Below are 18768 nucleotides of genomic sequence, written 5' to 3'. Positions count from 1 at the left end.
CTTCGACTAGGTCGAAGGACCATGTCGAAGAGTCAAACCATGGCTTCTTCCAATCGAAAAAACCTATTTTATTGTTTTAGAAAAAAATATTGTTTTTAATTAACAAATTTGGTCCTTCAGCTAGTAAAAAAATGTTATTCGCATTGCAAATTTGGTCTTTCGATTAAAAACAAATTTTGTTAGAATTAATAAATTTGGTCCTTCGATCAAAGCATCGAACTCAACGAAATCGAAGGACCATTTTCAAAATTAACTCTCAACATTATTTTTGTAAATAAGACCATTGAAGAACTCATTAAAAATGTTCTTAGCCTAACAAATTTGGTCCTTCGATTAAAAACAAATTTTGTTAGCATTAATGAATTTGGTCCTTCGATCTAACAATGAAACTCAACGTAATCGAAAGATCATTAAAAAGTCCTCAAAAAAATCCTCATCCTATTACGCCATGTGGAAAATTGACGTGAAATTTCCATACCAAAATTTCCTTTACCCAGAATATAATTTATTCTTCGACCAAGGTCCTTTGGATTAAGTTAAAGAAAGTGTAGTCGTTCGTATGTAGTTCTATATGTTAACATATTAACACCATGTTATATACAAGACATATATACTTCTGTATGTATGTAACTACATAATATACAGCATTGCATGTTGTCTACTACATAACACATACAGTAGCCTCCATCGCATCGGAACAGCTAAAGTAGCAGTTCAGTATGTTTGGCATAAATGTGGCTTCCATCATCATGGACACGTCGTCGCCGTCATGTCATGCTAAGTAGCTAAAATGTATGTCTGTCTGATAGACTGTATGTTCATTAGTCAGTCATTCAGTCAGCCAGCCAACTATCCAGTTAACTAGGCACAGTCAGCCAGCAATCATATTATGCTTAGCCTAGTGAAGGCTAAGACATTCTTATATAGATTTGTCCGCCAGCTGTACATTGTCCTAGAGCTGGTCAAGATTTCGTCGCCCGTCTCTCCTCACCATCGACAATTCGAAATCTCTTGTTAATTTGCTACTTGGTGTAAATAAGTCCGTCTCGTTGTGAGACGGCCCAAACAACCGACATCATCATCATCATGTGGAACGGTTCCGCTAAACTACTTAACGCTTAAAAAGAAATACACTTTGTTGCAAAAAATACAAACACAAAAACATAGGCTTTTGTTAAACGGATTTTCTTGTAAGGAGGGGAAGATTATTTCACTAAAGAACTATCGATGAATATTGCCGTTCTTTTCATATGAGATTTTCAATGGTATGATATGTTGGGAGGGACGGTTTGGGACGGTGTTCATACCTAATAATATAGTGGTAATTTTGTAGTTTTTAGACTGATATCTTAATTATCCAACATGAAAAATAAACAGTTTTAATTACAGCTCAATGAAATTTTTAGAGGTAAAGAAGAAAGTAGGCAATTTATATGAAAAAATAAAAAGTATGGGGGAAATAATTTACACTAAGGGAAATGTGGTCCTTCGAGTAGTCGATAACCTTAAAAGCATAAATTTTGTTTATATTTCTGCTAATAATTCCCACAATTGATCATTAAGTCTAGTCGAAGGACCATATAATAAAATCAGATTTGCTCTATGCGAGCAATGGTTGCTAGGGTAATCCAAAAGTTATCGAAGGACCATTTATGAAATGAAATAGTATTGAAATTGAATGCCTAGGTTCTAAAAAATATCTAGAAAAAAAATTTATTGGCAACTAGTTGAAGATAAGCATAAAAAATTTTGCCCAAAATCTCTTGAAAGATCTTTGTGGAAAAACTCAAATAAAATTACCTGACATGTACATTTGGTCCTTCGACTAGAAACCAATGTTGCTAGTCATGAGTAATTTGTTGCTTCGACAAGATTAAAATATGAAATTTGAACTAAATCGAAGGACCAATTATACGAGAGTATACTAGGATTATGATTTTGTTTAACTTTTTCTAGGAAAAATTTTGTAAAATGGTCCTTCGATTGCTCACAAAGATAGTGATGAATATGTTTTCTTTTGAGAAAAAAATTAATTAAAATCAAAATTTTATATTTAAAATTAATAGTGAAAGCGATATTGAAACATGTCATTGCCATTTAAAATTCCATCGAAGGACCATTTAATAGCGAATAGATTTTATTAAAAAATGATTTCTCGAATGCTCACAGAAACGAACAAAACAAAAAAAACATAGTTTTACAAAAGGCTTGGTCTTTGTAGTTAGCCAAAATTTATTTTATGTTTGACAAATATGAAAAAAAAAAATCTGAAAATCGTTTCATATTCAGTCGAAGGACCACAAAATATTTATAAATATATGATATCTAATACATTTGATTGTAAAATGGTCCTTCGAGGAGGTGAAAAATAGTTCTTAAAAGCAAAAAAAAATAGTCCATTAAGTTAGACAAAGCTACAACAGAACCTCGCGAGAAGAAGTCGAAGGACCATTAACACATAATCATGCACTTTTGACATGACGTGAAAAATAGTTCTTAAAAGCAAAAAAAGTCCATTAAGTTAGGCAAAGCTGTAACAAAACCTCGCGAGAACAAGAAGAAGAACCATTAACACATAATCATGCACTTTTGACATGCATAGAGAATAATTTTTGGTCCTTCGACATGAACATTTTCTAAAAAAATTAAATATTTTTATAATAATATATACTTTTTCAATCCGAATAGATAACAATTCTTCTGTGATACCGTAGTAATTTTTCCGTAAAGATTTCTAAAAAATATTTTGGCAGATTTTATTATGTGTAGTATTAATATGTGTTTTCGGAATAATTTTTGGTCCTTCGACATGAAAATTCTCTCAAAATTTAAATATTGTTTTGAATATATATTTTTTTTTGCTTTTTTCAATCTGTATAGATTAAAATTTCTTCGGAGTAATTTTTCCGTATAGATTTCCAAATTATAGTTTGAAAGATTTTATTGTCATTTTATTCTGTGTAGTATTAATATGTGTTTTCCGAATAATTCTTGGTCCTTCGACATGGAAATTATATCAAAATTGAAATATTGTTTCGAATATTTTTTTTTTATTTTTTCAATCTGAATATATTAAAAATTCTACTGTGAGTAATTTTTCTGTAAAGATTTCCAAATAAAAGTTAGGCAGATTTTATTGTGTGTAGTATTAATATGTATTCTGGGAATAATTTTTGGTCCTTCGACATGAAAATTCTCTAAAAAAAATTAAATATTGTTTTGAATAATTGTTTTTTTTACTTTTTCAATCTTTATAGATTAAAAATTCTTCGGAGTAATTTTTCCGTAAAGATTTCCATATAATAGTTAGGCAGATTTTATTTTGTGTAGTATAAAGTGTTCTGGGAATAATTTTTGGTCCTTCGACATGAAAATTCTCTTTCAATTAAAATATTGTTTGAATATGTTTTTTTGCGTTTTTTAATCTTTATAGATTAAAAATTCTTCGAAGTAATTTTTCAGTAGAGATTTCCAAATAATAGGTAGACAAATTTTATTTTGTGTAGTATAATGTGTTCTGGGAATAATTTTTGGTCCTTCGACATGAAAATTCTCTAGAAAATGTAAATATTGTTTTGAATATTTTTTTTAGCTTTATCAATCTGTATTGATTACAAATTCTTCGGAGTAATTTTTCTGTAAAGATTTCCAAATAATAGTTAGGCAGATTTTATTTTGTGTAGTATTAATATTTGTTCTCGGAATAATTTTTGGTCCTTCGACATGAAAATTCTCTCAAAATTTAAATATTGTTTTGAATATTTTTTTTTTTGGCTTTTTCAATCTGTATAGATTAAAAATTCTTCGGAGTAATTTTTCCGTAAAGATTTCCAAATAATAGTTTGAGAGATGTTATTGTCATTTTTTTTGTGTGTAATTCTCTCGCAATAATTTTTGGTCCTTCGACATGAAAATTATCTCAAAATTGAAATATTGTTTTGAATACTTTTTTTGGTTTTTTTCAATCTGTATATATTAAAAATTCTTCGGAGTAATTTTTTTGTAAAGATTGCCAAATAATAGTTTGAGAGATGTTATTGTCATTTTTGTGTGTGTAATTCTCTCGCAATAATTTTTGGTCCTTCGACATGGAAATTATCTCAAAATTGAAATATTGTTTTGAATACTTTTTTTTGGCTTTTTTCAATATGTATAGATTAAAAATTCTTCGGAGTAATTTTTCTGTAAAGATTTCTAAATAATAGTTTGAAAGATTTATTGTCATTTTATTGTGTGTAATTCTCTCGCAATAATTTTTGGTCCTTCGACATGAAAATTATCTGAAAATTTAAATATTTTTTTTTTGGCTATTTCAGTCTGTGTTCTTCGGAGTAATTTTTCCGTAGATTTCCAAATGATATTTACTTTGTGTAGTATTAATATGTGTTCTCGGAATAATTGTTGGTCCTTCGACATGAAAATTCTCTCAAAATTTAAATATTCTTTTGAATATTTTTCTTTTGGCTTTTTCAATCTGCATAGATTAAAAATTCTTCTGTGACACCGGAGTAATTTTTCCCTACAGATTTCTAAATAATAGTTTGACAGATTTTATTGTTATTTCAGTTTGTGTAGTATTAATATGAGTTCTCTGAATAATTTTTGGTCCATCGACATGCATATTCTATCAAAATTGAGATATGATGTGTAGTTTTTGGTCCTTCAATGTGAATATTGTGACAAATTTAAAGGTTTTTTACGAGTGTTTCAGCTGTGATATTTTTCAATACAGTCGAAGTTGCGCCCATAACGAATTTTCCCAACAATTAATACTCCATAATGGTCCTTCGACTATTGATCATAACGACGAGATTATAGATTTTTTTTTTTTGATTTCTTGAAATTTTTGAGTATGACATTTAAAACCATCCCTAACATTATTTTAATGGTCTATTTATCAAATCAGGGGGATTTTTCAATTACTGCCGAACAATGTCTGTAGTATGATATTTGTTTTCAAAATAATTTTTGGTCCTTCGACATGCATATTCTATCAAAATTGTGGCAAGGTGTTTAGTTTTGACAAATTTAAAGGTTTTTTTTTACGAGAGTTTCAGCTGTGATTTTTTTTTCAATACAGACAAATGGTCCATATGGTCCATAATGGTCCTTCGATCATTGATCATTTTTGGTCCTTCGACATGCATATTCTATCAAAATTGTGGCAATGTGTGTAGTTTTTGGTCCTTCGATGTGAATATTGTGACAAATTTAAAGGTTTTTTTACGAGAGTTTCAGCTGTGATTTTTTTCAATACAGACGAAGTTGCGATGATTCCCAACAATTAATTCTCCATAATGGTCCTTCGACCATTGATCACAATGACCAAATTATACATTATAATTATTTTTTAGGATTTTTTTTAATATTTAGTATGGCTTTGAAAACAAATACCTAACTTTTCTTTTAAGGACCTGTTTATCAAATTAGGGGGATATCAGTTTCTGCTAAACAATTTGAAAGCTGCTTTCCCTTCTAATATGGTGGTCCTTCGAGCCAAGCCAAATTACGATTTCTCTCTTAATTAAAACCGATTGTTTCCCAATAAAATTTATGCAAAACGAATGAAAGCGTTGCAAAAGCAAAAACTACAAATCGTAGAGAAAATAAATAATTAACCCCCAATGGCCTTGACCAATCTGCGAAGAAGACGTCACCTTTGACATGTGCAAAAAATAGAAGACAGAGACAAAGACATGGTGTAATAATGAGGAGAAAATATGGGGAGCAACACAAATTTGACATGGTGCAAAAATAGTAATTATTGAAAAATAAAAAAAATATAAACGAGAAGAAAGATGAAGAAATTGCCATGAAGATGATGGTGAAGATGGCGGCAAACAAATGTCAAGGTAAATAAATATTAAAAATAATATTTGGTATTTAAAAAAAAATTTAATAAAAATAAATACAAACATTTGCTGTAAAACCCAGATAGATATTTAAAAGATCAAATCTGAGATGGCGATGACCCCCCCGGCAAAGGGTCATTTATTTTTGGGTGCTTTTTCGCAGAAGTGAAATCAAAATGTGGATTTCAAAATGTGTGAGATGATGTTTTGTAAAAAGCTTGGCTAATATTTTTAAAAAAGTATTCACAAGATGAGGGCATCAGTGGTTTGCTGATTATGGCTTGCAAAAGACTTAAACCTGACCATTATAATAATAATAATGATGCGGACATGTCAAAATTGATTGATGTTTTATCCGAGAGAAGATATTTATGAATAATAATATTTTAAAATTATTAAAAAAAACTAGTTTGGAACAAAAATGGCAAGGCACGTGGAAGCATAACCTATAAGACTTTTTGGGGTATGCAAAATGGTCCTTCGACCTAGAAAAAAATGATTAGGAAGCAAAAACATTGGTCCTTCGACCAATCTAAACAAATTGGAAAGGCTCGTGTGCGATAACGTGGTTTTGTTGTACACTAAAGAAATGGTCCTTCGACATATACAATATAGAGTTATGAAGCAAAAATATTGGTCCTTCGACCCCGGGAAAAAATGTCATTGAGGCCTAAATAATCTGAAGGAAAATTTGTACACCAGGTTTTGTGCTCAATTCATTGTAAATCTTCAAACCCCAAAAAAGAGACTCCAAATCAATTTTTTAATCAAAAAAAAAAAAAAAAAAAAAATCCCTTCTCAGAAACAATGGCAACCCCTATTTTTTTAAATAATCCACAATAATGCGAACGCACAGCAAAGCAAAATTGCCTCTACTAGAAATTCAAAATGAATAAACGAACGACTGACTACGCGTCAGCAATAATTAATCAATATTAATTAATGCAAAAACAACAACAAAAATCGGAACAACAATTATAGACTTCTCAGATCAGTCAGCCAGCCAGCCTTCCACGAAGCCTAGAAATACAACAAACAAATAATAAATACGTAAACAAAACATGAAGGAGAAGAGGGCAAAGAAGAATCAGAAAAAACGAAACTGAATTATGACAAAGAAGATTTTTTTCGAAGTTGAAGTACTTCAGAGCTAGCTAGGCTAGGCCTCCCCACCGAACCGGCAGACAATATCAAAATTAATGAAACAATACGCATCGAAATTGTTATTATATAAATGATTTTAAACAATGATAGGCTTAAAACCAAAAATTGATTTATTTCAAGATTTTTCAATACTGAATACAAAATGCAAACTCACATCCGGTCAAGGGTATGAAATCATGGTGGATAACTAACACATACAGTACATTTTTTAAAACAGACCGGGGTATGGGAATTTTTTTTTCTTTAGAAAAAAAAAACTAACAGACCCGAGTCTATAGATAGAAAAAAATCGCAGACAAGGGTCTACGAATTTTTTTCTATAGAAAAAAATCGCAGACAAGGGTCTACGAATTTTTTTCTATAGAAAAAAATCGCAGACAAGGGTCTACGAATTTTTTTCTATAGAAAAAAATCGCAGACAAGGTTTTTCTAGGAATTTTTTTTTATAGAAAAAAAAAAACAATGGACCACAAGGGTTCTACGAATTTTTTTCTATAGAAAAAAACCTCCGACAATCTACGAATTTTTTTCTATAAAAAAAATCTCCGACAGACAATTTTTTTCCTGAGGTCTACGAATTTTTTTCTATAGAAAAAACTAGAGACCTGAGGTCTACGAATTTTTTTCTATAGAAAAAACTAGAGACCTGAGGTCTACGAATTTTTTTCTATAGAAAAAACTAGAGACCTGAGGTCTACGAATTTTTTTCTATAGAAAAAAATCGCAGACAAGGGTCTACGAATTTTTTTCTATAGAAAAAAATCGCAGACAAGGGTCTACGAATTTTTTTCTATAGAAAAAAAGTGACAGACCGGGGTCTGTGATTTTTTTTCTATAGAAAAAAAGTGACAGACCGGGGTCTGTGATTTTTTTTCTATAGAAAAAAAGTGACAGACCGGGGTCTGTGATTTTTTTTCTATAGAAAAAAAGTGACAGACCGGGGTCTGTGAATTTTTTTCTATAGAAAAAAAGTGACAGACCGGGGTCTGTGAATTTTTTTTCTATAGAAAAAAAGTGACAGACCGGGGTCTGTGAATTTTTTTCTATAGAAAAAAAGTGACAGACCGGGGTCTGTGAATTTTTTTCTATACAAAAAAAGTGACAGACCGGGGTCTGTGAATTTTTTTCTATAGAAAAAAAGTGACAGACCGGGGTCTGTGAATTTTTTTCTATAGAAAAAAAGTGACAGAAAAAAAGTGACAGACCGGGGTCTGTGAATTTTTTTCTATAGAAAAAAACAGACCGGGGTCTGTGAATTTTTTTCTATAGAAAAAAAGTGACAGACCGGGGTCTGTGAATTTTTTTCTATAGAAAAAAAGTGACAGACCGGGGTCTGTGAATTTTTTTCTATAGAAAAAAAGTGACAGACAGACGGGGTCTGTGTGACAGACCGAATTTTTTTCTATAGAAAAAAAGTGACAGACCGGGGTCTGTGAATTTTTTTTCTATAGAAAAAAAGTGACAGACCGGGGTCTGTGAATTTTTTTCTATAGAAAAAAAGTGACAGACCGGGGTCTGTGAATTTTTTTCTATAGAAAAAAAGTGACAGACCGGGGTCTGTGAATTTTTTTCTATAGAAAAAAAGTGACAGACCGGGGTCTGTGAATTTTTTTCTGATAGACCGGGGTCTGTGAAAGAAAAAAAATGACAGACCGGGGTCTGTGAATTTTTTTCTATAGAAAAAAGTGACAGACCGGTGTCTGTGAATTTTTTTCTATAGAAAAAAGTGACAGACCGGGGTCTGTGAATTTTTTTCTATAGAAAAAAAGTCATAGACTGAGGTCTACGATTTTTTTTCTATAGAAAAAAATCTGCGACTGAGGTCTGTGAATTTTTTTCTATAGAAAAAAGTGACAGACCGGGGTCTGTGAATTTTTTTTTTCTATAGAAAAAACTTACAGACTGAGGTCTGTGAATTTTTTCCTATAGAAAAATTCGTCTATAGAAAAAATAAAATTCTTTGAAAAAATAAAAAAATATTAAAAAAAAATCCAATCTTACCTTAATTTCAAATAATGAAAAAAATGTGTATTTAATCCAAAATTCTGAAGAATTGTAATATCCAAAATGTGTGTTTCACTTGTTGCTGATATTCCAATAGATGTTTATGAATGTGTGTGTGTGTGTGTATCCTTGTTGCAGGAACAAGTCTAAATCACTTGTTGTAGTTATTGTTGTTGTTTTTTGTATTTCTTTTAAATTGGAAAAACTTGTTATTTGAAGTGACTCGGTAATTTGCCGGTGGTTTGTTTAGAATTTCAAACACAAAAGAGAGACACTCAAAAAAAGTGATTGTCTACCCAAAAAAAAAAACAAAATCCGGAAGATCATAAAAATGGAGGAAACAATTTTATTCTAAAAATAAAACGTGACGTATAAGAAAATCATTTAAATAAAAGAGGAGGAGAAGAAGAAGCAGCACACATGTGTGTCTTGGAATTTGCAACAAAGAAGAGAGCTGCTTAAAGAAAGTAATATAAAATAAATAAAAAAATATAAAAGAAGAGGCAGCCAGACAATAAGAAGGTTTGGGGTAGAGGATGGGGGCAAAGAAAAGAAAAACGTCTCAGACTGGTAGACTGAATGAATCGACAACAAAAAATAAATAGAGCACCAGGAACTCAAAAAAATGTATTCCAGACGACGATTTAGAAAGGAAAACCGGATATCTTTGTCACAATTTTTCAACACGACACTGGACACGAAACAAGTTCGGCTTAATGGTCATCATCAGGCAGCACTTTTTGGTAAATTTATAATTTTTTCTTTCATTCTTTGTCCTAATTTTTTGTGTTGGATTTTTTTTTTCAAATTTTTATTTTTCCAACAGTGTCAACAATTTTTTTAAAATTCTTAATTCCGAGTTTTTTCAAAAATTAACACCAATATTTTCACGTATGCATGTCGTTTGTACCTCTCAAACAACAAAAAATATATCTACACAAAATCCGTCCGTATACCGTCCGACGTTGTACCGCTCGCTGGGGTTCGTTATACCTTTTGCCGTGTTCAATTTTTTTCTTTTCAACACAAAAAATTAAAAAAAAAATACTTCGACGAAATGACGTGCGCTCGGTTGTACAAGAAATTAAAACACTGAAGCCAAAGAAAATCACCAGCAGTTTGAAAACCAAGAGCTGGCTCAGCAGAGAGGCAGCACCAGCCAGCCAGCCATCCAACACCACCAACAGTGGCGGCAGCAAGAGGAAACCAACAGCAGCAGCAACAACAACAACACATGCTAAGAGGCAGAAAAAAAAAAACACAATTCCAAAAACCTAAATTGTTTCATGTTATGCTCATGTAGTATTTCTTTCGGTCGGTTGAGGAGCTATAGCTGGCTGTTCGGCGTATTGGCATGGCCGCTAATGTTGTTGTTTTTGTTGTATTTTTTTCCTCATTTTACCACCAATACATTTGGAAGAAACAACAGCGGCTTAAGACTCGAACACACACACACAGATACTCAATACATGATTGCTCATTTACAAGATACAAATTCTCACTCATACACTTGCCAAGGGAAGCATGGATGGGAGATATGAACTGTACACAATTTTTTGTCTTGACAGACTGAGGTCTGTCCCCGGCCTGGTAATTTTTTTCTACAGACAAAAACATTTTAAGACCTCGGTCTGGTAATTTTTTCTATAGAAAAAAATTCTCAGACCTCGGTCTGGTACTTTTTTCAATAGAAAAAATTCTCAGACCTCGGTCTGGTAATTTTTTCATTAGAAAAAATTCTCATACCTCGGTCTGGTACTTTTTTCAATAGAAAAAATTCTCAGACCTCGGTCTGGTAATTTTTTCTATAGAAAACATTTTCAAACATCGGTCTGGTACTTTTTTCTACAGAAAAAAATTCGTAGACCTCAGTCGGATATTTTTTTCTATAGAAAAAAATTCGTAGACCTCATTCGGATATTTTTTTCTATAGAAAAAAATTCGTAGACCTCAGTCGGATTTTTTTTTCTATAGAAAAAAATTCGTAGACCTCCGTCGGATATTTTTTCTATAGAAAAAAATTCGTAGACCTCAGTCGGAGATTTTTTTCTATAGAAAAAAATTTGTAGACCTCAGTCGGAGATTTTTTTCTATAGAAAAAAATTCGTAGACCTCAGTCGGAGATTTTTTTCTATAGAAAAAAATTCGTAGACCTCAGTCGGAGATTTTTTTCTATAGAAAAAAATTCGTAGACCTCAGTCGGAGATTTTTTTGTATAGAAAAAAATTCGTAGACCTCAGTCGGAGATTTTTTTCTATAGAAATAAATTCGTAGACCTCAGTCGGAGATTTTTTTCTATAGAAATAAATTCGTAGACCTCAGTCGGAGATTTTTTTCTATAGAAAAAAATTCGTAGACCTCAGTCGGAGATTTTTTTCTATAGAAAAAAATTCGTAGACCTCAGTCGGAGATTTTTTTCTATAGAAAAAAATTCGTAGACCTCAGTCGGAGATTTTTTCTATAGAAAAAAATTCGTAAACCTCAGTCTGCGACTTTTTTCTATAGAAAAAAATTCGTAGACCTCAGTCGGAGATTTTTTTCTATAGAAAAAAATTCGTAGACCTCAGTCGGAGATTTTTTTCTATAGAAAAAAATTCGTAGACCTCAGTCGGAGATTTTTTTCGTAGACCTCAGTCGGAGATTTTTTTCTATAGAAAAAAATTCGTAGACCTCAGTCGGAGATTTTTTTCTATAGAAAAAAATTCGTAGACCTCAGCCGGAGATTTTTTCTATAGAAAAAAATTCGTAGACCTCAGTCGGAGATTTTTTTCTATAGAAAAAAATTCGTAGACCTCAATCGGAGATTTTTTTCTATAGAAAAAAATTCGTAGACCTCAGTCGGAAATTTTTTCTATAGAAAAAAATTCGTAGACCTCAGTCGGAGATTTTTTTCTATAGAAAAAAATTCGTAGACCTCAGTCGGAGATTTTTTTCTATAGAAAAAAATTCGTAGACCTCAGTCTCAGACCTCGGTCTGTGGTTTTTTCTATAGAAAAAAATTGTCAGACCTCGGTCAGTGGTTTTTTTTCTATAGAAAAAATTGTCAGACCTCGGTCAGTGGTTTTTTTTTTCTATAGAAAAAATTGTCAGACCTCGGTCAGTGGTTTTTTTTCGGTCTGTGGTTCTTTTTCTATTGAAAAAAATTCACAGACCTCGGTCTGTTGTTTTTTTCTATAGAAAAAAATTCTCAGACCTCGGTCTGTGGTTTTTTTCTATAGAAAAAAATTCACAGACCTCGGTCTGTTGTTTTTTTTCTATAGAAAAAAATTCACAGACCTCGGTCTGTTGTTTTTTTCTATAGAAAAAAATTCACAGACCTCGGTCTGTTGTTTTTTTCTATAGAAAAAAATTCACAGACCTCGGTCTGTTGTTTTTTTCTATAGAAAAAAATTCACAGACCTCGGTCTGTGGTTTTTTCTATAGTAAAAAATTGTCAGACCTCGGTCAGTGGTTTTTTTTCTATAGAGAAAATTCTCAGACCTCGGTCTGTGTTTTTTTTCTATAGAAAAAATATTCCGATCAAGTTGATATCCCATATTTTTTAATTTGTATCATTCTGTCTCTTTCTATTTTTATTGTCGCTCATAAATCAAAATTTATGATTTTTTGATAAGACCATCAAATTGAGAAAATTGTCTACCTGTTTCGATTTAAGCCACTCTCTCTCTCTCTGTCTTGGTTAAAAAGGGAGTGAGAATAATTGTGTAAGAGAACCACCACTTGTGGCAAAGTAATTTTTTGTGAAGGGAACAACAATTTTGCGGTCGAATAACATTGCTTACAAGTGTCTTTGACTTGGCTCACACACACATACCCATACCCATTTAGCCAACAAGACATTAAGGCTTATAAGCCAGCTACCTGCTTTACCGTCCGTCCAGCCTTAATGAGTTTTTTCTTTCAAATTTCCGAAAGCAATATTTTAAATTTTTTTCGAAGGAAAGTCTTCTTCGTATCTAAGACCTTGGCATCTCATATTTCCATATTTTCTTCTATGGTCACCCTGAAACGTTTCTCTATAAAATATAGGGCGACCAATTGAAGTTCTTATAACTAAAATCGTCGTCATCATCCATTCGTCTCCATCAATAGTTGGCTAGTTTTGTCGTCATCATCGCCATCGTGTCGGTTTTCCAAATCCGAGAAATATGATTCGTCGTCGTTCGACAATTCATTTTCACCGAAAATCAGTCATTCGTTCATCGTATCCCGCATCGGTTTCCAGCATTCGTTCGTTTGGTGTGTTTTACAGCAATTAGTAGTAGTTGGCTAAAAGTTCGGATATGTATGGGTGTGTGTGTGCGCTTGGGTGTGTGTGTAAGTGTAGTTTGTTGCCAAAAACCGACAATGACGGAAACGATGTCGAACTAAAAACTACTTCGTTTACAGCAGGGTGTTGATGAACAACAAATAACTAAATTTAATTCATATGACAGGGTGGTTGGTGGTGTGAATGTTGGTCAACATAGCAGGGTTGCCAAGACCTCCCGAACTACTAAAAATTTAAATAGAAAATTAGTTCAAATCGGGATTTAAAATCTTGAAATTTATTTTAGAAATTTTATTTAATTTTTTTCTCAAACATTCCCCCTATTCACTTCCCCACATTATAAAAAATGCACGTTGGCAACCTCTCTGGCCTCTCACCATAATCAGCGATGTGAGAGATTAGGCTGGCTGAGGGGCTGACTGGCATGATGGCTTATTAGCTACGGAAACCCAAAACCGTGTCTTTACAATTAAAGTCTTACTTCGAGAAGAAAAAAATGACTCTGACAACAACGGCAACAACAACAACACTATGGGTACAACAACATACTTCGAAGTCATTGCCAGCAAAGAATAGGTAGTGACTATGGGATTTTGATGGACTACCACAGACAGTGAAATACCGGCACAGCGACACACACACACACACTCGCACACCTTTGACAGACAGTCACTTACCAATACAAATGAAACCACGACTCAGAAAAAAAGAATTAAATAAATGTTGGTTGCGGCGTCATTAAATCGATGACGCTCTCTCACAATGACCACATAGGCAGAGATGGGAACTTGTAATTATCGAAAAAAACAGAGAGATTTTTTTCTAAGAAGAAAAAAAGTACCAGACTTGGGTCTGGAGTTTTTTTCTATAGAGAAAAAGTACCAGGCCGATGTCTACCCTATGATTATTTTCTATTGGAAAAAAATCTCAGACTGAGGTCTACGAATTTTTTCAATAGAAACAAATCTCCGACTGAGGTTTACGAATTTTTTTCTATAGGGAAAAATATCCGACTGAGGTCTACGATTTTTTTCTAAACCGCTAAGCACCGACCGCTCTTCATAAAAAGAGCCAATACTTGCTCCTTGTTCAGACCTATTTCTCCGTGTAGAATTTCATGATGTAGGAGTCATAATTGTAGACTCTGGAGCGAACAACTCCGGGGCGAAGTTACGACTGCTAACATGCCAATCAGCTTCGATCATTTCTCCGATTTTATCGACATTTTCGACGACAGGCCTAATGGATTTCTTTTTTTCCCCAACCTAATATTAGCCAATCATTTCCAAAAACAATAGGGGGTCTTCTTTGGTCCGAACTCAACGTGCATGTAAAATTTCGTGACAAATGCTACATAAGTGTGGCCTGTATTTAGTTTACAAATAATAATGGACAAACAGGTATACGGACGGAAACACATATTTTTGAAATTTCCATAGAAAAGAAGTGCCACAGACCTAGGGGTGTGAGAATTTGTTTCTATAGATAGAAGTACCAGACTGATGTCTGAGAATTTTTTTTTATAGAAAAAAGTACCACACTGAGGCCTGAGATTTTTTTCTATAGAAAAAAAGGAACCCAAATGGGAAAATTTCAATGGAAAGGAGTAGCTACCATAACAGAACCCGAAAGGGATTCTTTTTACCCAAATACACACACATCGATACAAAATTTGATTGGAAAGGAGTAGCCACCATAATAGAACCCAAATGAAGAAATTTCAATGGAAAGGAGTAGCTACTATAACAGAACCGAAAAAGATTTTTTTCTCTCTAAAAATACCTAGTATGTCTAAAGAAGCAGGTATCATTATAGCAGAACCAACAGGGGGAAGTTTAAATGGAAAAGAGTAGCTTCCACAACTGAGCTTGAAAGGGATCTTTGGGTCTGTGATTTTTTTTCCAATAGAAAAAAGTCCCACATACCTTTTGGGGTCTGTGAATTTTTTCCAATAGAAAAAAGTGCAAAATTTTTAAAATTTCCATAGAAAAGAAGTGCCACAGACCTAGGCGTCTGAGAATTTTTTTCTACAAAAAAAGTACCACACTTGGGTTTGGCAATTTTTTTTTCTGGTACCGGACCGAGGACTAATAAATTTTTTTCATAGAAAAAAGTACCAGACCGAAGTCTGAGAATTTTTTTGTATAAAGTACCAGACCGAGTTCTGAGAATTTTTTTTCTATAGAAAAAAGTACCCGACCGAGGTCTGTGGCAATTTTTTCTATAGAAAAAAGTACCAGACTTGGGTCTGGCAAATTTTTTCTATAGAAAAAAGTACCAGACCGAGGTCTGTGAATTTTTTTCTATAGAAAAAAGTACCAGACCGAGGTCTGTGAATTTTTTTCTATAGAAAAAAGTACCAGACCGAGGTCTGTGAATTTTTTTCTTTAGAAAAAAATGCCAGACCGAGGTCTGTGAATTTTTTTCTTTAGAAAAAAATGCCGGGGTCTGTGAATTTTTTTCTGCAGAAAAAAATGCCAGACCGAGGTCTGTGAATTTTTTTCTATAGAAAAAAGTACCAGACCGAGTTCTGTGAATTTTTTTCTATAGAAAAAAACACCAGATCGAGGTCTGAGAATTTTTTTCTATAGAAAAAAAAAACACCAGATCGAGGTCTGAGAATACTTTTTTATAGGCTTGGGTCTGACTGAGGTCTACGAATTTTTTTCTATAGAAAAAAACACCAGATCGAGGTCTGAGAATATTTTTTTATAGGCTTGGGTCTGGAAATTTTTTCTATGGACATTTTTCTACACAATTTTATGTCTACGAAGTTTTTTCTTAAATTTTTTATCCACAAAATTAGATAAGATATGATAATCAGTACTTACATATATAAATTCTTTAGAGGTTATATATTTTGATTAACAATCGCTTACCTGCAAAGAGAAAAATAAAATGGTCAGTTGGCGGAGTAATAAGAAAAGAAAAAAATGGAAAAAGAAAATATTCGGAAAATTGTGGGCCAACCTTTGATTGACCCCTTATTATATATGGGTTTGTTTAGAGGACTTAACTTTCGATTTTAGAAGTTGGATCCATTTGTAGATCCCATAACTCACCCTAGATATATACCCGATAATAAAAAAATCCAACAAGAAAAAGTCATCCTCCTTATTCTTCTCCTCGTATAAATAATCATTGAAATTCAAAACTTAATTGCACAGGAAGGAAGGAAAGCTTGGCAGGATGTTACATGGGGAGAAAGACAAAAAAACAACAACAACGACAAAAAATTCCAAATGACAACGAGAATGAAATGGCAATGAATAAAAATCTGCCTTTGGTTTTTTCGCTACTAAAAAAATGCAGTGGCTTCAAACCAATGGCATGAAAAAATGCCTGATGATTTGAATACCTAGTCGGAGGCAAAAAAAAAATGGATGGATGGAGCAGAGATAGCTTCAGTGGTTTGTTGAGATTTCTAACGCAACCAAGGCGGTGGGGTCTGAGATAGATGATAGGGAGAAGATATTGAAACTATAGGGGGACAAGGCTCATGAGAAGCTACAAAACAATGCATCATCATCGACAGCAGGGCAGCAAGAGCAGCTGAATCTCAGCCATGCAGTGTGAAGCCAAGTGGGATTGAGAAGAAGAAAGAAAACAACACAGCAACCAAATAATAACAACACCGATGTTGTTGTTGTTTGTTGCTGTAGCAATGTTAGAAAACTTACAACAACAAATCCTTGATAGTGCCCAGCAGCCACCTTAGCCCAAAGAGATATGGCCTCCAAAGGAGTAGAGGTAGAAGAAAATAAAAAAATGCAAAAAACACGTAACAAATACCCAAGGCAAGGACCACAACAACACAAGGATCTAGAGATGAGGAGTGTGGTTGCTGATGATGACTGGAGATTTCATAGAACAGCCCAACGGAAATCGAATGTAAACTAACAAACAACAACAGCAATAAAAAATGAAAAAAATAACGTAAGGATATCGATGTGAAAAACAGGTCCTAGGTAAGGAGAAACGTAACGCAACGTAACGGCACTGGAGAGGAAAAAAATTCGATTATCCACCGAAAAAGAATTGTAATTAAATCTGAGATACGACGACATTGCAATACAACAGCAGAGGTAGCAAGGAGCAGCAGGTATTGTGCAACAGACAGGATCCGACCCACGGACACACACACCACATATATCATTTGCAGCTACCACCCACCCCACACTTACTCTAATGTATATCCTTCCTTGCTTCCTTTGGAAGAAGATTTAAATGAGAAAGACAAATCCCTGGCTCAGCAGCTGCCATCACGACTAGTGAGAAGAAGAAGAAGCAGCAGCAGGAGTTGTAGGAGGTGGAGCCACAACAAACCGTTACGCCGGGCTTATCATCAATGTCGTCGCGCTCTTTTTTAATGGAAACTTTGCATAGTCAGCGATTAAAACAGAAAATGAAAACGACAACAACAACAACCTGAACAACGATGAAGGCTGAGGGAACCAAAAAAACTAAAAACATTTTTGAAAGAAACGACATTAGAAGGTGGCAACGGATTTAAGGTGAGGAAGATATTTTTCAATTCAAGATAACAAATTTTGAGAATTTTCATGTTCTATCGGATAGCGGAAAAGGCGGTCTGTGGGACTTTTTTCTATAGAGAAAAATTTCTCTATAGAAAAAAGTCCCACAGAAAAAAATTCACAGACCCCAAAGGGTCTGTGGCACTTTTTTCTATAGAAAAAAATTCACAGACCCCAAAAGGTCTGTGGCACTTTTTTCTATAGACCCCCAGGTCTATGGCACTTTTTTTCTATAGAAAAAAATTCACAGACCCCCAGGTCTGTAGCACTTTTTTTCTATAGAAAAAAATTCACAGACCCCCAGGTCTGTGGCACTTTTTTTCTATAGAAAAAAATTCACAGACCCCCAGGTCTGTGGCACTTTTTTCTATAGAATAAAATTCACAGACCCCTAGGTCTGTGGCACTTTTTTTCTATAGAAAAAATTCACAGACCCCAGAAGGTCTGTGGGACTTTTTTTCTATAGAAAAAAATTCACAGACCCCAGAAGGTCTGTGGGACTTTTTTTCTATAGAAAAAGATTCACAGACCCCAGAAGGTCTGTGGAACTTTTCTCTATAGAAAAAATAGAAAAAATTCACAGACCCCAGAAGGTCTGTGGGACTTTTTTCTACAGAAAAAAATTCACAGACCCCAAAGGGTCTGTTGTACTTTTTCTATAGAAAAAAATTCACAGACCCCCAGGTCTGTGGCACATTTTTTCCATAGAAAAAAATTCACAGACCCCCAGGTCTGTGACACATTTTTTCCATAGAAAAAAATTCACAGACCCCAAAGGGTCTGTGGCACTTTTTTCTATAGATAGAAAAAAATTCACAGACCCCCAGGTCTGTGGCACATTTTTTCTATAGAAAAAATTCACAGACCCCAAAAGGTCTGTGGGACTTTTTTCTATAGAAAAAAAATCGCAGACCCCAAAAGCTTCGTGGCACATTTTTTCTAT

At 33.5% G+C, this 18768-nt stretch overlaps 2 protein-coding genes across 4 annotated transcripts in view; one reads left to right on the top strand and one right to left on the bottom strand.

Moving 5' to 3' along the window:
- The window catches only part of LOC133328156 (calcium release-activated calcium channel protein 1), a 98178-nt gene extending 82303 nt beyond the window's left edge, over positions 1 to 15875 (top strand). The window contains exon 4 of the mRNA XM_061536714.1: positions 15860 to 15875. Within this exon, the coding sequence (XP_061392698.1) occupies positions 15860 to 15865 (6 nt within the window). The 3' untranslated portion in view covers positions 15866 to 15875. The remainder of the gene's footprint in view (positions 1 to 15859) is intronic.
- Positions 1 to 18768, bottom strand: part of LOC133328155 (transcription factor GAGA) — a 198834-nt gene that overhangs the window by 64410 nt on the left and 115656 nt on the right. The window lies entirely within an intron of this gene.

The sequence above is a fragment of the Musca vetustissima genome, unplaced genomic scaffold (assembly GCF_032173495.1).
Source record: "Musca vetustissima isolate MV318-11 ecotype Yass unplaced genomic scaffold, APGP_CSIRO_Mvet_v1 utg28528, whole genome shotgun sequence".
In the NCBI taxonomy this organism is placed as follows: Eukaryota; Metazoa; Arthropoda; class Insecta; order Diptera; family Muscidae; genus Musca; species Musca vetustissima.
Note: the sequence above shows the minus strand (reverse complement) of the source record. Positions and strands in the feature narration are given on the sequence as shown.